At 36.9% G+C, this 23,259-nt stretch overlaps 1 protein-coding gene across 1 annotated transcript; it reads right to left on the reverse strand.

Annotated features, from left to right (window-relative positions):
* Nucleotides 1-14,551: 14,551 nt before the first annotated feature.
* Nucleotides 14,552-15,472, reverse strand: LOC127103123 (uncharacterized). The gene has a single exon (XM_051040410.1). It carries the CDS (start codon nucleotides 15,470-15,472, stop codon nucleotides 14,552-14,554), a length of 921 nt encoding a protein of 306 aa, XP_050896367.1.
* Between the last annotated feature and the right edge of the window lie 7,787 nt (nucleotides 15,473-23,259).

A 23,259-nucleotide genomic window follows, 5' to 3' on the forward strand; every position in this document is an offset into this window, starting at 1 on the left:
AAATCAAGAAGTGAGACATCAATGGTGTGACACAAATTGTCACACCCTAATTCAAAAAATCATAACTCACAAACCAGCAAGGATAAATTCACAAACTTTATACCAAAATCACCATGGATGTGTCTAGTTTAAGCACAAAACATTTCAAAGGCATTGGATAAAGCATCATCATTTCACAAATGTTTTGGCAAAGTGTACAAAAAATGAGCACATGTCACAAACCCTAGCACCATTTAAAAACCATTCATCCAAAAAATCTGGAAAAAATATGATAAATAACTAGAGATTATGATGAACAAAATGCAAAAATTCTCATTAAATTTGGATCAAAAATGGATGAGCTATGATTTTTGTAAGATTGAGCATCAAAGTGAAATAATTATTGAAGAAAAAATGAAATAAACATGATTTAATTAAATAATTGGACACGGAGTGGCAGTTTAGTAAATATGGTGAAAACTTAATGAAACGCAGCGTACAAGGCAAGGCGAATGAAATGTTGTGATTAGCCAGGCAATGGAACAGTGACATACAGCATGCAAAACACGTGAACAATTCTGGGCAGCCATGAAGAACTAGGGTTTGTGTCTACAGTGTATCTTCTTCTTCATCCAAATTCGTGAAAAATATTTTGGCCCAGAAAATCAAATTGAACATACCATTATGACCAGCAAACAACACACATGCATAATCCAAACTCCATTTTCATTAAATCAACTTAACATGGAAGATTCGAGCAAAAACATATATGAACACCAAACTTCAGATCAACATATCTTTGCAAATACTCAATCATTTTCAAAACCATAACCACTATTGAACTCAGCATACAAAGACCTAACTAATGCATGTCAAGATTTAGCAAATGGTGATACGCAAAAACTTACCAAATCTGCAAGGCAATGGTGATTCAGTGATGATTAGTGTCGCATCACGCGAAAAACCGGCGGGAAAACAAGAACAACAGAGCCGCCACCGTGCGTTATTTATCCCAAAAGAGGGAAAGGAAACGCACAGAGTAAACCTGGGAAAGAACATGGTCTCGCGACCAAAGAGAATGGGATCGGGAGTCGGTTATGCGAAGGGAAGGTATTAGCACCCCTACGCATCCGTAGTACTCTACGGGATCCACGCACAAAAGGAAGGAAAATGGTTGCTATAACACTGCTCACACACACACACACACATTGGGCAAAGGCAAACGTGGAGCCTGAATGCCAATCACTGGACTTACATCAGCATCCGAACCAAAACACACACAAGAAGGCAAACATGGAGCCCGACTGCCAATCACTGGACTTACGTCAGCATCTGAACCAAACACACGCACACTGGAACCTAACTGCCACTCGATGGACTTACATCAGCTTCCAAGCACACAACAGGACAAAACAAAGACACGGGCGCCCGGAGAGATCTGCTCATCTCCTGCCTACGTACCTCATCTGGTATGAGGATCAGGGCGACGTAGTTCCCCTACAGAGGGATAAAGGATTAGCCTAACCAGATAACAGAGGGAGACACAACTAGGGAGACTACGACTCGAGCCTAGATGTTATCATGCAAAATCATCCCTAAGTTAAGGTTTCTAGCTAATTGGCACAGGGAGCCAACCTATCCTAGTCATGACTTGCACAGGAAGCAAGCCACACACACACTTAACTTGCACAGGAAGCAAGCCAAGCAAAACCTACTTGCACAGGAAGTAAGTCAAACAATCCTAACTTGCACAGGAAGCAAGTCAAACAATCCTAACTTGCACAGGAAGCACACACTATACACAAGCAAGGGGCTCAAACAAGGGTTAGGTTTTAGTCGAGGGGTCATATCAACCTCAACAAACAAACCTCTGGAACTGGGTGAATGTGCTCTTAACCTTGCCATTGAGGGGCTAAGGTGAAGCAGATGAAAGGTGAGTGAAGATAAGACTTCACAGCTCTTATCCCTGGCCTGGGAGAGCTCAAGACAAGAATGTGTGGGTTCAGAAAGTGGGAACCCTTCTACACATTTGATACTGACTCAACTGTACAGTTTGTACAAGATCTTGGGTTTGTATCTGCAGTGCATCAACACAGTGGTGTGAGCAAAGCAGATGACACACTGAATAGCAGGGGATAGGTTGCTTATCCCTTGGTTCTGCCAATTGCCTCTTCACTTAGGAGGTCTTTGACTCTATGCAAGGACAAATGTAAACAGTCACAAACATTGCCTCTTAAGGAGGACTTCAGACAGTTGCCTGGCCAAGTAACAGGCCAGGTCTTCCAGACTACATGGAGATGAGAAATTATACCTCAAGCAAGTTGCTAAATAGCAAAGCAAAGCAAGTTCAAGGAACTTAAGCAACTAATGGTACCTGAAATGGTCAAACTGATCAGTACACAGTTCACAAGTCAAAGCAAAAGGAATTGGGAAACAACAGTCAAAACAGATAATCAACTGTGCCAAGCACAAGACTCAAATCACATGAGTCAAGCCACCTACAAAACAAACAAGTTAGTCAATGATAATCAAGCAAGCTCAATAAAAAAGGATTGGTCTCATTGGTCATTTGTTGGTCAACCTGAAAACATGAGCTCAAAGGTGAGTAACAGGACCACTAGGACAAGCCTAGGGTCAAAAATGAATGAGAAAGCCAAAACAGCAAGCAATGTCCAATCAAAATCAAATTCAAACATTTAGGAAGCAAACCCAATTGGTTTCATGTTCATATCATGCATCATCATCATTTCATAAGCAAAAGAAGTCAAAGCATGGCAAATGGGAGCTCATAGAAGTCAACAGCAAGACTTAAATCAAAATCAATCCCAAACATTTCCAAAAATCACCAAATAAATCATGATCAATCACAACCCACAGCATGGTAAGCATGTCAAATTTCATCCCATTTGGACAAGTGGAAGGCAGTCAATGAAAATCAGAAAGTCAAGGCAATTTTGAACATGCTCAAAGAAGTCAACCAAACATGCATCAACTTAGAAAAATCATAAGTCAGAGATGGTGTATGATAAATGAATGGGACTAAAACCATGGAAAAGATGAGGATGTCTAGTTATCTCATGTAGAATTTCATGTCCATCTAATAAAGTATGAGAATTTCACAAATGAAATGGGAACATGTGTCACAAAAAGTCAACATTTGACTAGTCAGGGGAGAAAATCTCAAACAATTAGGAAATGCCACAAATAATTCCAAGAAAATTCATATGTAAACTAGACATACAAGAGTAGGTTCATGCAAAAAATCAGATCAATTGGTGGTCAAGAAGCATGGTAATGAAAATCATGAAGTTAGACATCAATGGTGTGACACAAATTGTCACACCCTAATTCAGAAAATCATAACTCACAAACCACAAATGATAAATTCACAAACTCTACACCAAAATCACCATGAGTGTGTCTAGTTTAAGCACAAAAAATTTGGGGGCCATTGGATAAAGTATCACCATTTCACAAATGTTTTGGCAAAGTGTACAAAAATTGGTCACATGTCACAAACCCTAATGCCATTTAAAATTCATTGATCAAAAAAATCTGGAAAAATGATGATAAAAAACTAGAGATCATGATGAAGATGATGCAGAAATTCCCATGAAATTTGGAATTAAAATGAACAAGTTATGATTTTTGCAAGTTTGTGGAACAAAGTGAAATAATGTGTGAAATTAAAATGAATTAATTGGATTAATTAAAGGAGAATGGCACTTTTGTAATTTTGGGATTCATTAAACGGGACGACGCCGTTTTGGAGCATGGAACGAAATGTTCCTATTGGCTGAGGAAATGAAAACGAGGAACGGCTCATGCAAAAGCCCTATCACGCGAAATCCGCAGGAAACTCATGTGTTTCGCAGGTAATGTCGCAGCAAGGCGATGAAGGTTGCGGATAAATCCGCAGGTAAAGTGCAGCAAGCAAAACACGATTTTGGCCATGGCTTCCTAGGGTTTCACTGTACCATTTTCCAGCACGGGTTTTTGTCAACCAAACTCAACAAACAAACTATCAATGTGTTCCTCTTGCCTTGCACATCAATATTATATCATCCATTTTCATTAATTTATGCTAACAAGAGAGAACCAAACAAAGAACACATTCATATGCCAAACTTTAAAACCTCATAACTTCACAAATACTCAACCAAATCAAGTGACTCAAAGCTCAAAATACTCATGGCAAGGAGATCTATTTAATGTATATCATGGTTTTGGAAAATGAGAGATTCGATACCTGGCCAAGTTTGGAGAACAGTCGTGATGTTGTTGCTTTTTTGTGTGTTTGGCTTGAAACAGATGTTCCTTAGGCTTCTACAAGATGGATGGTGAAGAAAGCTTGGATTGAAACAACCTGCAGTAGCCTTAAACAAACTCTGCCATTAATGGTGCTTCATGTAGCAGCAGTGTTTTTGCTTGGTTACAGCTGAGGAAAAATGGTTGGAACAGGTTCACAAGGCTGTTTAGATGTTGTTTTTTGCAAGGCAAGGCTTGGTCTCTTTGGAGTTTTTGACAGACTTTGCAAAAATGTGAAAAATGCAAGAATGAAGTTTTTTAGAGAAAAATGATTTCTGTTGGCTTGATGGCTGCTAGTTGTGTTTCAATTTGACAGAAAATGAGGAAAAGATCTGCTGTTTTTGTGGTACAGATCATGGTCCATGGATATGTGGGATTGGTTTGGTGAAAATTGTACTTTCTTTCCAAATTTCAAGCAAGCTAGCATGGGCTGTATGTACTGCATAAAATGCCTTTGCAACATGTCTTAAATGCAATTTCAGACCATGTTTGGATAGTAGAATTGATTAGAAATGAGTATTTTGAAAAGTCAAAATTCCACTCACCTGAATTTAATTAAGGCAAGTTCAAAAATGCCATTTTGCATGGTGAAGTTTTGGTTCATGAAAATTACATTTTTGGAAAGAGGGGATCAAATGTGACTTGTAGGAAAAAACCCCACCCAAATTGGCCAAATGGTTTGAGAGATATGGCCTTTTGAAGTTCCAAAATTTCTGAAATCGATTCGATCATAACTTGCCAACCATACATGGGAATTGAGTGTTCTTGGACTTTTTGGAAATGGGAGAACAAGATATTCAACTTTCATGTTGGGCAAAAATTCATTTGAAGCTTGTATCATGATGTAAGTTTGAGGATCAAGACTTTCCATTTTTGGCAGGTTTCAGTTACAGGTCCAGTTTCCATTTTGGGAAATTTCTGATCTGGCTTCAAATTCTTCCATGATGGTGTTTAACATGATATATGAGGCCTATTTGGACATGAATGAGACCTCTCAAACCAAATCCCATCATCAAATCACTGATTAAATGGACAGTTGACCAACAGTTGACTTTTAGGGTTTCTGACTGACTGTGCATTGACTGATGACTTCTGAACATCCAATCCTTGACCAAAACACTTCAAATGGATCCCCAAGTCATGTGAACATGTTGAACCAACCCTAGGGCCTTGGCTCCTTGGGAATTGTGCTTGCTTGCTTGACTGACTGATCTCCTGATCAGTTTGACCTAATTTCTTGACTTGCTTGCACTTGAGGCAAAAGAGGCAATGCAATGCTATGCAATGGACCATGATATGCTATGACCTAATATGAAAATGTATGTACAATGATGGGTGCAAATTTGAGGTGCTACAATTAGGTACCAAATGCTCGAAACAGTTGTTGCTTTCAAGCTTCAAATGATGAATGGAGGAAAGACTTTAGCTCAGGAATGCTTGGTTTTGCTTAAATCAAACTCTGCCATTGATGGAGCTCTGATGAAACAGCAACATGGAATGGCTTTACAGTTGGTGTTTAAGGCTTGCAAAGGCTTAACAGAAGTTGGTGGATGATGGCAAAACAAACCAGGCTCGATTTCTTTTAGGTTTCTTAGCAGACAGTTCAAATGGATGGAAAATGAGAATTTGAGGGAGAGTGATTTTCTGTTTTGGAATTGTGGCTGCTAGGGTTCTGTTTGGCCGAAAATGAACATATATACTGCTGTTTAGTGTTGGCTAATGGAATGTTAATCACAATTAACTTAAATGAAGTGTTTTTGGTCATTTGCTAAAATCCAACCAAGTTTACATGGGGTGTAAGTGGCTGCACGAAAATGGGCTTTGAACATGACCAAAATGCAATTTCAGAGCTTTTCCAATTGGCAAAATGTGTTGGAAGTGGTTAATTTTGAAACTCATTTTTCAACCTCACTTGAAATTAATTCATGCAAGTCCAAAAATGCCATTTTGATTGGTGATGTTTTGGTGAATGATGGTGACATATTTGGAAAGAGGGGATCAAATGTGACTTGTTGCAAAAAACCCCACCCAATTTGGCCAAATGGTTTGAGAGATATGGCCTTTTGAAGTTCAAAATTTTTGGAGAATGAATTGATCATAACTTGCCAACCATACATGGGAATTGAGTGTTCTTTGACTTTCTGGAAACGGGAGAACAAGATCTTCAACTTTCATGTTGGGAAAAAATTCATTTGAAGCTTGTATCATGATGTAAGTTTGGGATCAAGAAGTTTCCATTTTTGGCAAATTCCAATTACAGGTCAAGTTTCTATTTTTGGAAATTTCTTGTCTGGCTTCAAATTCTTCCATGATGATGTTTGACATGTTATATGAGGCCTATATGGACATGAATGAGCCCTCTCAAACCAAATCCCACCATCAAAACCATAAAATCAGGCCCAGTTGACCAAGGTTGACTTTTTAGGGTTTCTGATGGACTGTGCATTGACTGATGACTTCTGAACCATCAAACCTTGACCAAATCACTTCAAAAGGACCCCTAGGTCATGTGAACATGTTGGACCAACCCTAGGGCCTTGTCTCAATGGAAATTGCACTTGCTTGCTTGATTGACTGATCTCCTGATTAGTTTGACCTAATCTGACTGATGATCTTGCACTTGAGACAAAGGGACAATGCAATGCTATGCAGTGGACCATGTTATGTTATGACCTAACATGAGAATGTATGTACAATGATAGGTGCAAATTTGAGGTGCTACACACTGAGTTGGAAAAAACTTATGAGAAGAAGAATAAGAAGGAAATCAAAGCCTGTGACAAGAATATAAGAGCTTGGGTGCAATGAATCAAAGAATTGAAAACCATGATTGTCAAGGCTAAGGAGAGCAAAGAGGAACTCCTAAAGTTGGACGAAGATGTGTTGGCGTAAGAAGTGCAAATTGGCCTACAACATGTGGAAAAGGCCCAAAAACCGGGGGAGGAGATTGACACTCTCACTACTTACAAATCTAGTAGGAAACATCGCTTATAACTTCAAAGATCGAAGTACCAGAAAATGAAAGAATCTCTCCCCTTTTAGATGGGTCGAATTTACTTGAACTGGTTGTTTTAGTTTAATTCTCTTGTGATGATTTTTTTTAAGCCCTTGGTGGCTCTTTATGTAACGACTTAGCCATTTTGGCAATCTATTCGACATTGGTTTTACCATTATGGTTGTGACTCTTTTACATAAATTATTCTTTCTCTATTTTTACCTCTTGAAGTGCAGGCTTATATATCTTCAAATACTTCCCATTAATTTTCAAGAGTCTTCGATCTCCAACTAACTCTTCGATCTCGTATGCACCGTTTGAAAAAACTTGAGTAACTTGAAAAGGGACTTCCCATTTAGGGGACCATTTTCCAAATGCTCTATCTTTCCGATCCATGGGTAAAATCACTTTCCACACTAAATCTCTAGTAGAAAATAACTTAACTTTGACCCTTTTGTTATAAGACTTTTCTACTCTCTTTTGTAGCCTTTTTAATAATTCTAAGGCACTTAATCTTTCTTCTTCCAAATCAACTAATTCATCTAACATCATGTTCCAATAAGACTCATATGGAATTTCATGGTGCCTCTGAATTTTTGTTGATTGTAAATATATTTCGACTGGTAAAACAACATCGTAACCATATGTTAACCGGAAAGGCGTGGTATTTGTAGCCTCTTTAGGGGATGTTTGACATGCCCACAAAATATGGTCCAATGTCTTATGCCAATTTCTTGGCTTTTTACCCACATGCTTTTTAATTAGCCGAATTACTACCTTATTTGCTGCTTCGCCCTGGTCATTAGCCTGAGCGTAATAGGGTGTAGACGTTAATAATTTAAACCTCATTTCTTTAGCAAACTCTTGGACTTTTCAACCAGTAAAAATTGATCATTCATCCGTTGTAATAGTTTCTGGGATTCCAAACCTATAAATAATATGCTTCTGAATGAATTTGATCACGATCTCTTGGTCGACATTCGTCAAAGGTATAACTTCAATCCACTTGGTGAAATAATTTATGCCCACTAGAATGTATCTTTCACTTTTAGATGACGCTGGTCAAATTTCTCCAACTAGGTCCAACGCCCAACCTCTAAAAGGCCAAGGTTTCACAATGGAGTGGAGTTCGCTTTCCGGGACATGTTGTATGCATGCATGCACTTGGCACTCTTGACACCCTTTAGCGAATTCCACACAATCCTTAAGCATGGTAGGCCAATACATCCCTTATCGAAATAATATCCATTTCATCTTATGACCCACTTGATATGCCCCACATTCCCCACGATGGACACTAGAGAGGGCTATGTACCTAAGGCATTTGAGTAAGACTCCTTAAGGCATCTTTTTGAAGAATTCGTTTCCCATAAGAATTTAGCTTAAAGCTCGATACCTGACTTTTCGTTTAGTATATGTTGCTGGATTTTCTAAATATTCTATTATTGGCTTTCTCCAATCTTCGTCTGCCAAACAATCCATTGCAGGAATCTCGAAATTCTCTTCGTCAACATATCCTAGCTTTGTTTCCTCCAAATCTGACAGGGAGAGTCTAGTCGATACTATTCTTCCTCTAACTTCAATCACATCTTGTAACTTCTCTTTCAAAATTTTATATCCAGAGACAATCTGAGTTAAGTCATTGTCCTCTTGATTCTGAAGTCGAGGTATATGTCAATTTTTTACCACCTCAAACTTACGTAAGAGTCTACTAGCTATCACAAAGTACATAATCAGATTTTCTTTAACACATATATATTCCTTTGTGATTTGTTTTATTACTAATTCTGAGTCTCCCATTATTTCGACTCGAGTTACCCCCAATTCCAACAAGATCTCAAGGCCAACTATCCAAGCCTTATACTTAGCCTCATTGTTCAAACAAAGGCCTTCCACCTTATACTTGGATTTTGTTGGAATTTTGCTAGGATAAATAGTTAGTATCCTCACGCCTGTTCCATCTTTATGAGTAGAACCATCGAAGTATAACTTCCAAGGCTACAACTCTATATAGTTTAAGGAGTTTTGTACTATGGAGTGGTCAACTATAAAGTCTGCTACCACTTTTCCCTTAACAGCCTTTAAAGGCCTATAAGTTAAAGAATACTCGGTCAAAGCCAAAGCCCATTTACCAATTCGACTATGTAAGATAGGTTTAGATAACATATACTTAATAACATCGAAATGAGAGGAAACATACACATCAATTGGATTTATATAATGCTTTAATTTTTATACAAGAGAAATATAGACATAGGCATAATTTTTTGACTATACTATATCTGGTTTATGCATCATTTAGAACTCTACTAAGGTAATAAATGACCCTTTCGACGTCATTATCATCCTCTTGAGCCAACATGCTCCCTAAAGTTACATCAGATGCGGCTATGTACAATCTCATACTTCTATTTCTACAAGGAGGTGACGGAATCAGAGGATGCACAATGTAGTCTTTGATCTTGTCGAAAACCTCTTGTTGTACTTTCCGCCATTCAAAGCTTTCCTACTTGAGTCGAAGTATAGGTGAGAAGGCTTGAGTCTTGCCACTTAAGTTCGATATAAACCTCCTTAAGAAGTTGATCTTGCCTAGTAACGACTGTAATTCCTTCTTTGTTGATGAAGCTTTCGCCCCCATAATGGCCTTGGTCTTGTTTTGATTAATTTTGATCCCTTTCTTGTGGACCACGAAGCCTAAGAAATCCCCTTCCTGCACACAGAAAGCACACTTTAGAGGATTCATTTTTAGACCATATTTCCTCATTCTATCGAATGATTTTCGAAGATGGCTATATGATTCTTTGCTGAAACGGACTTAACTACAATATCATCTATCTATATTTGCATAAACGTTTCGATGAAATCATTAAAAATGGAAATCATTGCCCGCTGATAAGTTTCCCCAGCCTTTTTTAGGCCAAAAGGCATTACTACCCATTCGTAGGTGCCTAATGCTCTGGGGCATCGAAATGCCATTTTTGGCACATCTTCGTCAGCAATGAAAATCTGATTATATCCAGAATATTCGTCGAGCATAGTATGATACTCGTGTCCCGCGGAAGAATCTACTAGCATTTCCTTCAAAAGAATTGGATACTCATCTTTTGGGGTTGCAACATTCAAATCTCTGAAGTCAATGTAAACCCTCAGAGTACCGTCCTTTTTAATAACCATTACTATGTTAGCAATCCATTCGACATACCTGGTGGTACAGATGAAATTGCATTTGAGAAGCCTTTTGACCTTCTCTTTGATCTTCGATAGAACTTCGGGTGCAAATCGCCTCGGGGTTTGCTTGATAGGCTTCTTCTCAGGCTTTATTGGCAACTTCAGTTCGACTAAATCTCTGCTCAAACCAAGCATCTCATCATAATCCCATGTGAAGCAGTCTTTGTATTCCTTCAGCAGCTGTATCACTTCGATCTTGAGTTTTGGGTTGATGTTGGCACTAACATACATGGGCATCTTGATTCCCCCTGCCCCCAAGTCGATTTCTTCCAAGGGATCCTGCGTTAGCATCTTCGTATTACTTTCCAGTGGATCTTTTTCAAAATCCAAAGGCTCGTCATCATAGATGGCATCGAGCCTCTAGCCTTGCACTTCGTCTAGAACCTTGTTAGTGTTGGTGTAAGCCCTAGAGGCCAATACTTTTGGTACTTGTATCGAATAATAAAAGGCTTTTTCTTTATTATGTTTGTTTAATAAAGTCCCTGGAATAGATAGTCCGTTTAATGTATTAAGTGTGACTTAATCATGAGAACACATTAAACATAAGGACACTATTCTTAAAGTATCCGTAGTCGAGCTTTAGTGTGAAGTGGGATAACATTAAAGCATTAAGACTATCATGTTTGTAGACTGATGGTCACATCTCATGGATCATGGATAAAGAGTTATCAAGTCTTAAACATAGGTATGAATATTAGGAGTAATATTTATACCGGATTGACCCGCTATGAGAATACTATATAGAAAGTTATGCAAACTGTCATAAGTTATTCTCATGGTGATAATAGTGTACACCACTCTTCGACCTGAAACCACTATGGATCCTAGATGTGGAGTCGAGTGCTTTATTGCTGATCCAACATTGTCCGTAACTGGATAACCATAAAGACAGTTGATGGGTACTCCACGAAGCATGCTGAGGGACATGAGTGACCTAGATGGAATTTATCCATCCTGTATAACAGGATAAATGTCTATGGGCCCAATATTGAACTGGACAAGGATGACACGGTCTATGCCTTGTGTTCAATATAGACATAAGGGCAAAAGGGTAATTATACACATAAGTATTATCACAGAAGGAATTGTCAGATCACTTGACATTTTCGTGTCTTGGGTAGCAGTGATGTGTTGCTAGATACCGCTCACTGTTTATTATGTTAAATACACGATTTAATATAATTGCCAATGCCGCGAGAACCTACAGGGTCACACACAAAGGACGGATTGATGAGAGATAGAGTAACTGAGGAATACCGTAAGGTACGATGCCCTTAAGTGAATTATAGAACATCGTAAGGTACGGTGTACTTGAGTAGAATACGAAATATGGTAAGGTACCATGGGCTTAAGTGATTTTGGGAATATTATAAGATATGGGCCAAAATACACTTAAGTGGGAATTTAGCTTGAAGCCCACACAAGTGGTTCTATAAATAGAACCTTTGTTCAGAATCATTAATAGCGGTTGCATTAATTTCATTTTCTCACTCTCGCTCTCACTCAAAGCCTTCATTCGTACCAGCTAGCACTGAGATTGAAGGAACCCGTTCGTGTGGACTGAGTAGAGACGTTGTCATCGTTCAACGTTCGTGATCACTTCGTGGATCTGCATCAAAGGGTTTTGATCGTCACAAGAGATCTACACCAAAGGTTTCAATCGTCACAAGAGGTAAATATTCTATCACTGATCATGACCATTCGTAAGGATCTCTAAAGGAGAAAATTTTAATTTCCGCTGCATTTTGGATCGCAATTCTCCTTCAGTTAGGTGGTACTTGATCGAAGTCCTTACCAGGACCATACAAGTGCATTTCTGTCATTTTGGCTTCGACAGCCATGTATTCAACTTTAGCCTCTAAGGCCGCTTTCAATTTATTTTTCGCTACATAAGCTGAAATCCTTTTTAATGTCTGTAGATCAGACATCATCACCGAATTCACTTCCCTAACCCGTGGGTTGGATACCTTTGATACCTCCATAGCAGAAGTCATCTTCACTAACTACTTCTCTATCCCACTAAAACCCATAAGTGAGGTACAAATAGAGTGAGCAAAATGCGTTGCCCGCAGGTGAAAGGTCTAAACCTGATGGACTGCAAGGCGCTATGTGGGTCAGGTTCCTGTTAAAGATGCTCTTATCCACATGATTAACCTTATCCATAAAATAGCTTTGGTCTGCTTCTATATTTTCTACAATCCCATCGCTTTGCCAGATGGTGACTCTCTGGTGCATCAAAGAAGGGATTACACCTATGCCATGAATTCATTCCCTTCCTAGCAATAAATTATAGTTGGCTTTTGATGATATTACCAAGAACATTGTCGGACTTGTTATTGTGTCGATAGTAAGGTCAACTTGTATCACCTACAGTATAGTTCCGACTTTCCCCTCATAGTTCGAGAGAACCATATTGTGGGGCTTTGTGTCGGTGTCATCCTTATCGAACCTTTTTAGCATGAAATGCGGCATCAAGTTCACTGCTACTCCACCATCAACGAGGATCTTATTTACCCCCATATTTTCTAGTTTGCCTCCGATAAACAGAGGTTTTAGATGGCTCTTCATCGACTCATCCGGCCTTTCGAAGAAGGTGTTTTGCTTCTCCACACATCCATTGTTTATGATGTAAAAACACACAGGCTTGTGTTTCTCCATATCCATTTCATCCATATCCTCTGGCTCTTCGACCACCATAACTTGGTCATATTCTTTGGGAAGGACAAATACCATATTACACGCAATGTCCAGAGAAGCGTCTGAATCATAGTCAAAGTTGTCTGTCAGCATATCTTCGTCATGATCAGACTTTACTGCAAACACCTTCTCTTGAGGATAAAATAGCTTCCTCCTGATCGGCTTCTTTTCCTCTTTCTTTTCATGCTTCTTTTCTTGCTTCAGTGTCAGGCTACTACTGGATTCAGGCTTCGCCTGTTTTGTAGCTTCTCTTTCGGCTTTCCTTTGTCGTTGTTGCCTTCTCCATTGGGAACGGGACATTAGGTTTTTTCCTTTATAATTCTCGAAATGATAGGCCACTTGTTTTGACGCCCTGAAACTCTTTCCGATAGGCTATCGAGGATCCTCTTTTGACATCGAAAATTTGCCATTTCTGATGGCCTTGTCCTCTCCCTCCGGCTGGTTTCGTCCAAGTATCCCTTAGGGCTTCAGTAGTAGGCCTATAAGTCGAAGGCATGTTCGGCTGAAGGGGTAAGACCTTTTGGTTTCCCCTTCTGGGATCCCATCTCTCGTCAGAAGCTTGGATATTTCTTGGATCCCTCAAATTTCTCTCCTTTATGGCCAGTCGAACCTCATTGAGGTTCCCCGCAGCTTTCCTGTCGAAAACTAAATTGCACCTTAGGCACAACATAAATTCTGACCTTTTCCTCTGAAGCCTATGGAGGAATTCGACCAGGCCTTCCTCCTGTTTGGGGTAGGTCATTTTGTTGTATTCTTCCTATCAGATGCTTTCTTCATCTACCTCCATTTCAGTGGTCTTTTGGGTCTATTCGACCATGTCGATTACCATGTTGATATCCTCAGTAATGTCTAACTCTTGCAGCTTGACTCTAAGGCCCTCAGTGGCCTCAGTCATATGTACATGTATGAAACCTTAAGTGGTCTCATTTGTTGTGAAACTGACGACAATCCCCTTATTGAGATCTTTAGTGACCTATCTGACGAAACCCTCAGCAGTTTCTGTTAGGAACATTCGATGGGGATCCTCAGTGACCCCTTTAGCAGCTTTATGTTTGAAGTCATCAGAGACTTCGACCATGTCAGCCTTCTCTCCAGAATCTTCATATATTTCCACGATGTTGACCATGGATGGTTATGTGTAATGGGCATCATCAATCTGAAGAGGGCCAACACCAATCGTCATCGGAGCCTTCAATTTATCTCCAAACTAGAGCCTTTCGTCTCTTATAGCGCTCTGCACAAGGTCCCTGAAAAGAAAACATTGTGAGGTTTTATGGCCCAGAAAACTATGATACTTACAAAACCCCCCTCTTTCTTCTTTGTTCTAGAGGGGGAATTTTAGCGTCAGGACGCACTATCATCTGGCCAATCGTTAAGAAGTAAATCAAAGATTTTGCCACATTTAGTAACATCGAAGGTATAAGTCTTCTTAGGGAACCTAGTATCCTTATCTGGTTCGACTGGATTTTTTCCGCTTGAAGGAGTTAGGACTTTGTAGGAATAGGGTGGTCCTTGCTTTAGTTCAACAAGGTCGATCCCACCTTCATCGAAATCTACATGTTCCCCAAACGTTTCAGGTTTGTTGTTGCCTAATTCGACATAGGCTATTCTATCCTTCCTATTGTTTTTGTTTGCTCTGGATTTCTCATCCTTCAAACGCTCCACATGTCGAAGTCTATCAGCCAACTGGGCCATATCTCTCAGGTATTGTGTATCCAACTTTTTCCTAATAGAATAGTCGAGGCCACCAGCGGCTTTTTTGACCAATTCATGCTCAGGAACTTGCGTAAAACATCTTGCCTTAAGTAGACGAAACATGTTCAGGTAATCATCTATTGACTTAGTAAACATTCGTTTGATACTGGATAACTCTTTCAGACTTATCTCCGACTGCCCCATGTAAAATTTCTCATGGAACAGTCTTTCCAAAGAAGTCCAAGTGTAAATGGAGTTCACTAGTAATATGGTGAACCACGTAAAGGAATTCTCCGTAAGAGAACTTGGGAAATATTTTATCCTAAGACTCTCATTGTTTGCAATTTCCCCCGCCTCTATGAGGTATCTGGCCGCGTGTTCTACAGTGGATTCACTAGTATCCCCAGAAAACTTGGTGAATTTAGGAACTTTCCACTTGGGGGGTAATTCCGCCTGCAGAACATACTCTGATAAAGGGGAAGTATAATCTGGCTTATGGAGGCCAATGTCTACCCCATTTCGCGCCATGATTCTTTCGACCGTGATTGCTAGATTATTATCTGCTTCCATGTTATCGCGTCAAATTTGTTGTACGAGTTCATCAACATTTTAGTGCCTATTTGCCATTATTACTCTTGGCTCCCTCTCTCTTGGGATCTGTTGTTCAGCCCTAGGGGCTTCGACCCTAGGTAGTTCCACTCATATCCCTTGATTCACCATGTTTGCTTGTGGTGCATTTTGTGATACCAGATTAATGATAAGGTCATCTTCTATGGCTACTCCTTGATTCTCTCTTGTCTATCCCCTCTGAGGATGTCGAGGAGGTTGTGAGACACCAAAGAAATTTGCAATGCGCATCATCTATGCTGCCATTTGTTGGTTCGAGTGGGTAGTATCTTGGATTAATGGGTTGAATATTGTACCCATTGTTTGATCCAGCATTTGGACCATTTCATGGTTACTTTCTTCCATTTGTTGCCTCAACACCGTGTAGAATTATTCGTCATATTAGACATCCGGGTATGAAGACCCACCCCTAAAGGTTGGTTTCGACCCAAATTGTTTATACCAAACCCATATCCTTGTAATGGAGAAGATATATTTTCTAGTGGGTCGGCATATGTCGACGTCGAATTATGTAAACCCGCCATCATAGCAGTTGGCATGCCAAAGGGTTGTTTGCGACCATTCGCTGGCATCGAAAAGTCACTCACATAAGGCCTAAAAATTTGATTTCCCCTTGGAGAGGGGGGGAGGGGGTCACTGGTAGACCCTGTGTTCCTAAAGGATTTGATGGTGGGAATTGTGGCCCAATATAAGACAAAATAGGCCCATTATGGGCCCTCGAACGCACATGCGTCGAATTCACCATGGATGGTACTAGTTCAGCAGCAGACGCTGCAACCGTACTTCCCCCTGGCGTTGACGTAGGGGGTGGTTCTCCATCATTATCTGGAGGATTCTAATTATTTGGTGGATTCACCATTCTCCTCGTGTACCCTCTCCTTGGTCTATCCTCGCTTATTGTGACTACTTTACCACTTCTCAATAACATGCAATGGAGTTATATAAAGAGATATTGGAAAAATGAAGAACGAGTAAAGATTTTTCTTTTAAAAATGAAGCACAAGTCCCTCTGGACGTGCCAATTCGTTTACCGTGAAAATTGGTAAACAACCGTTGATCTTCCAAATTACAGAAACTTTGGTTACTCACATGATTGATCAGATTGATCATAAGACATGTGCTATTGTTCTAAAAATCGTATATAGAAGATGGACACTTCGACACTATCCTTGAAGAAAGAATGTTTACTTAAAGCATTCTTAAGAAGATAAATGATAGAAATGCAAGTAAAGTGTAAAACAATGCTTGATAAATGACTGGTAATAAAGAACAATTATTGAACTGAAAGATGTAAATAAATTTTGATTGATATAAATATAATGGTGTTGTCAAACGTACATTCTCAATTGTACTCTTTTCTTTACACACTAAATACTTTGAGTAAATATGATTAATTGTACAACAATTTGAACACACTAATCCTAACATTAGGACGCCTATTTATACTAAATTGAAATAACCGTCTCCAACGAATCTTCTCCTAGGCACTGATATGTTACACTCGGCATATCTGCGTTTCAGGAAAACATTCCACGCGTCTTTTCCATAAAAAATAGATAAGAATGAAATACGGTTACTCTTCTGTCATTCAAATTCAAATATTTGTCAAAGTAAAATTATGTCGAAGTGATATTCTGAATATGGGATTATTCCTAAGTTTCACATGTCTTTCCTTACAGAAGGCATAGTTTGACACCTCCCCATGTCAATAATACTTTGTGTCTAACCTAGATAACGACAAAGAGCAATCTCTTTCCTTAGTTTATCACTTCCAACCTGATGTCGAAATTCCCACCTAATAGAGGCCACCAAAGGTGTTAAACAACCGTTGGGATATTCTTTAATGCACAACATTTAACAATGGTTGGTATAAACAACCGTTGTGATATATACACTGAGTTTATTATAAATTATGTGGAATGCTTATTTCTCAAATGCTTACTAAACTTATAACCTTTCAATCTGATCTAGAATATTACGATATGACAAATTAAGTTATATTAGAAGAACAAGTTCATGTTCAATACTAGACAAGAGTTCTTCAACAGTTAGAACTTTGTTTAATGATCCTAGTTCTTCAATCGCCTCTTCCTTCACCTCTAGTTCATTTTGAAAAATATTATTTACTTTGCAAATAAAATTATATATGGAGAAAGGGGCAGTTGAAGAACTATAACTATTAAATAAAGTTCTAACAGTTAAAGAACAATATGCAGATAATAGACTGATTTTTTTTTGTTTAGAATTGAACTGTACTTATTTTCTAATATAACTTTATCTATCATATTATAATTTTCTAATGCAATCTAAAAATTTATATATTCGGTAAGGGATTGAAAAAATACTCAAACCACATAAGATATAATAAACTCATATTTTAAACAAACATTAACAATAACATTCATCAACAAAAAATCATAAATGCATTAATGTAACTCAACTCTATCAATGTTCATCACGATCCTCTCTCTGATTGAGTCTCATAAGTCAACTCTATCAATGCTTGTCACGGTCCCTTCTTTGAACCAGGCTCATCACATCTCAACCATTACTCTTTCAAGGCCACTCACCATGAAACCCAACAATGCTAATTATCAATCAATTGATCATAAATCAACATAAACTCAACAACTTCATGCATAATAATGATCAATTCAATAAAATGCATTACATTAAACAAAATCAAATAACCTCATTCAATACCTAACAATACCACTGAATCACCAAACAAAACTTTGTCACAAAAATCGATCCCAAAATGACCAACTATGCATTGTCATCCTCGCTCAGCGCAACCAGGGCTTGCTGACGTGGATTCGTTGAACGCAACTTTTGCTCGCTAAGCACAGACTCCCAAAAAAATAGAACACCCACTCTATCACACTCCTTAAGCAAATACAATAGCTTGCTAAGCGATGTTCATCCTCGCTGAAGCGAGATCGCCCAGACTAAAAACCTAGAATCATAAGCAAGCATCTCGCTGGGCGAGCCCTCATCGTGCTGAGCAAAATTTTGCTAAACGGGGCTTTAACCGTGTTGAGCGCGAGAGCCCAGAACAACAACGTTAAAATATGCGGTTTCCACCATTGAAGCCCCATCAAAGCTCCGATTACGACCTCAATCGATCTAAAACACACGCAATTCAATTATACATGTTAATACAGTATTAAAAACAATCAAATAGGCACATATTAACATATATTACATCGATTTGATAAAAACTCATCATCATCTTCAACACTTTTTAACACAACCAATAAGAACAACAATGTCAGAATTAATCAGATAAACTCACACAAATTTGACATAAAATCAGCACACACAATTAACACGATGACACGTAAATCATGAAAGAGTCTTAACAAAAACTCATCTCAAGCTCCAACCATCAACAATGGTGGAATTAGGAAAAAAAACCAAAGGAGGAGGGTAAGGAACTCTCTCTATCCTCTTTGTCTAAGCATCCATACCTGAACCATTTCTCCCCCTTACCTTAGAATTGCAAAATCTCTAAGCTTTTGGTTATTGTGTCTCCTCCTAACTCTCCCTCTTCCAAACCATTGCTCTAACCCTTGTCAAGTTTCATGTACTGATTCCCGAAACCTATTTTCCTCTCACTTTCTCTATTTAAATAAAAAAAAAATCTAATTAATTATTTCTAATATTATTCATGATGCCCTCACTTCTCGTTAATTACTCCCACACCCTAAAACTCTACTAAAGTTCTAATTTCTATCCCATACTCTATTTTCTCAAAAATAATTAAGTCAATTAAAATTAAATAAAAATATCATTTTATTTCTAAAGGGTGTGTTCTCTCATCTTAGGCCATCTATCCTAAATACATAGAATACAATAATTCACCAACACACCACAAATTTAATTAAAATAACATAAACAATTAAATAATAAAAACATGGTCTTGCAGGAGTGGCAATTTAGAAGAGGAAAATGAAATGGAGAGAGAAAAAGAAATTTGGGAAGAAGGGAGTGAATAAACTAAAAGTGAAAGTGAAAATTTAAGTTGCTGCACTCCAAAAATATATGTGAGGTTTATTTGTTTATTTAATTTTTGTTCAATTTATTTTTTCCTTTTTGAAAAAATTAATTTTATGAATATTTCAAATTCTAATGCATGAGTTATTTTCTAGATAATTTGAAATTTTGCTGAATTTTGTTTATGAAATATAGTGGGATTGAAAAAAACTCAAATGGTTCAATGGTTGAATATTCAGATGCATAGAAATTTAGAAATCCAAGTTTATGATAAACAAGAACCAACTGCATGATGAAAGTTTATTTTTAAATTCTTAATTGAAAATTTATTTTTATGACTATTTATAAATGATAGGATGAATATGAAACTATTGCTCGCTTAAAATTATATTTCACTTGTTTTGTGAAAGTATGTTGATTAAAATCAGAATCATTACAAGACCTAACCGATGAATTGTGTGCAATCTCATATTTTACATATATATTGAGAGTATACATGCATATAAATCTATTGATTTTGCATGAATCTTGCTATTAGTTGATGTGTGTGAAGTCATAAAAATGATCAAAGAAATATTTCTTTATTGAGTGATAACTACTTGGCCAAACAAAACATACCTAGTGAAAAAGTGATCATTTGACAAACCCTTTTTAGCAAAAATGTGAAAGTACTTTGTTTATGAAATATTATAACCCTTAGCTATTGAAAAGAAAAACAATGTTCATTTCCTTGTCTTAAAAATAGAAGAGTATTAATTTTAAGGGTATCATAATATGCAAGTTGGAGAGAGAGGGGAGGGGGTATTTGAAAGAAAGAAGGCAAATATATTTATATTAGTGATAATAAATAAATAAATAAATAAATATACTTTGACAAAACAATGAAAATCAAAAGAAAAAAAAAGAAGGAAAAGAAAGAAACAAAATTTTAAAGAAAAAATACAAAAATAAAATCACCAAAAGAAGTTGTAAGTGGGGAAATAAAGAGACTAATTGATGCATGATGGATATAAATGAATATATTCTCTCTTATCTTTAAGGCACCTTTTAAATTCAGATAAAAATTAATATTTTTGTAGTCTAATTACCTTACAACCCGAATAAAGACTTTAGTAATCCATGACTAATTGCATTTTTGGGATATTGCTTAGCTGGAATACAAAAATTAATTTATAGTGTAAGCATTGTCTAAAAACGAGGTAAACACCGCCTAATTGAGTGATATTCAGTGAGATTATGATTCTGATGAAAATTGACTGTTGATCCGAACTTGTATTGAAATCATACTTTGTGTTGTAGCCTAAAAGTTTGAGGGTTGCTCGATGAAGCCACATCAATGTTTCTATGAAAAGGGAAAACATTGATAAAACCCTTAAATTACAAAAAAATTGGTATTCACAATCAAATTTAGGTTTAGAAGTCGATTATACGTAGGAAAGACATTAGCACCCTATGATATTTGTTTAAGAAAACAGTTACCTCTAATTATTTTTAAAAAAAAAATTATTAACCTTTTTATATTTGATTTCTCTTAATCATTAAGTACAAAGTATGACTTATTTACAAGAAAAATGAGGAAATGGGTTTTTATAATTATTGTCCTTAACAATATTTGATTCTTCTCCTACGTATCTCCCGATGCATAAAAGCGAAAAAAACGTTGTTTGATTGATTGTGATTGTTTTTAAGTGGAAAATTAGTGTTATAACAAACCAGTTATACAACTTGTGTCCAAACACTCTAGGATAAAAGGGTTATACATCCAATTAATCAGTTTTTCATCCAATTTTCATTTATTAAAAACATATTCAACATGAATCGAATCATAATCTCTTAAAGGAAGACAAGCCTTAAAGTAAGCAAGTTATACGACTTGTGTCTGAACGCTCAGGAATAAAATGATATACATCCAATTAATCCTTTTTAATCCGATAAAATATTTACTCAAAACGATTAAATTATTCATTAAATATTTTTTTTAAGAAAGACAAACGTTTGAACAACTAAGCTATATGACTTGTGTCAGAACACTCAAGAATAAAAGGGATATACATCCAGTTAATCGTTTTTTAATCTGATTCAATTGTAAAAAAATAAGATTAAGAAACTGGTCTACATCCCTTGATAAAAGCTCTTTTGATAAAAGACCCAAATTATGTTACAATTGATGGGTTGGGTATGTCTACATTTATCTTAACAATATTCCCAACACATACTCCTTTTAATTCAATTGCATACCTCGAAATCAATTATTATTGTCCATCTGCATCTCCTTCAACTATTCCCTTTGCTATCTCTTTGGCCTTCCATGCCCTACTTGGTGTAATCCCATTTGAGTAGTTCTTCCTATCATGTCTTGAATTATGTTAGCAAACCAAACCTTTTCACTTGTCTATATCTTATTTACCGTATCCTTTGCAACCCACGACTTTGCAATTATATTATTCAAAATCCTAGCACAAGTATGGGTGTCCACCTATATTTTTATTTGAAAAGTCATACGACCTCCTATTTTTTAGCATAAAACCAAAAATCCACATTTACCCTTGCATTCTACTCTAACTCTGTTACTTTCATTCTTAACAAATATATTTTTCCTTCCATTTAAAACTGACCACTCTATCATAGCACCCTTGAAATCAATTAAGTAGTTAAATTTCATACCTAACTTAAACTCGTAGTCCTTACCTAACTGCTCATTCATAAACTTTTCACACTTCGACCATTTTTCATCTTCAAAGGCATATCGGTCTAGGGTAGCAAACAAACATGCTCCCGTGTAAAAAGCCCGAAAAAAACAAGACGGGCATAATTGAGGGTGCAAGCCCAAAATCTTGATCAGCCCCGTGTAACACCCTAATCTAACACATTCTCCTCTCACCCCTCAATTCTCCTCACACCCTTAACCTTACTATTTTCTATTTTATTTTAATTCTATATTTTCTATCATTATATTAATTAAATTAAATTATTATTTTAATTCAATTATTTTCTCAACTCTCACCACATCCTCAACTCTTACTCAATTGACCCATCACTCCCTAATTTTAAATAAAATTCTATTTTCTCCCAATGATGAAATATCTCTAATTTTCTTAATATTTTTAATATTCGATTAAATTAAATAATTAAACTAAAATTCTTCAAAACTCTATTAAAAATAAAATATTAAAGTTATGGTGTTACACCCCGCACTAAAAGTGAGGGCGAGACAGACCAACAAACTGTTCATTTTAAGCATAAAAATACAAAACTTATATTAATATCAATGTCCACAAAAACCCATAAATAAATGGGATGGAACAAGACATACACATCAAAAAATATGGACTTAGATCCTTGGTCTACTCGGTACTAAAGTGCGGGCAAAACAGACATATCTAACCGATCGGATCCGTTTTACCACCCTTAGTAGACGTCCAAATATCTTATTTATAACATTTAAAATAATCAAAGTACATTATTTCAATAGAAATTAAAATTTTCTCTATAATATAAAATGTATAAATAAAAAAGTTAAATTGTTCAATTGACAATAAAACATTATAAAAGTAGTTTTAAAAATTAAAAATTATGTTAAATTAGAATAACAAATGGCATAGATATACTACTAGTCCTTATTATAAGTAAAAAAGAAGAAGATAACTTTCACAATTATTAAAAATGCTACTCAAATATATTTAATTTTTTTGATTTTATGTAAAAAGATATAGAGATTAAAGATAATGCACTGT

The sequence above is a fragment of the Lathyrus oleraceus genome, chromosome 7 (assembly GCF_024323335.1).
Source record: "Lathyrus oleraceus cultivar Zhongwan6 chromosome 7, CAAS_Psat_ZW6_1.0, whole genome shotgun sequence".
In the NCBI taxonomy this organism is placed as follows: Eukaryota; Viridiplantae; Streptophyta; class Magnoliopsida; order Fabales; family Fabaceae; genus Lathyrus; species Lathyrus oleraceus.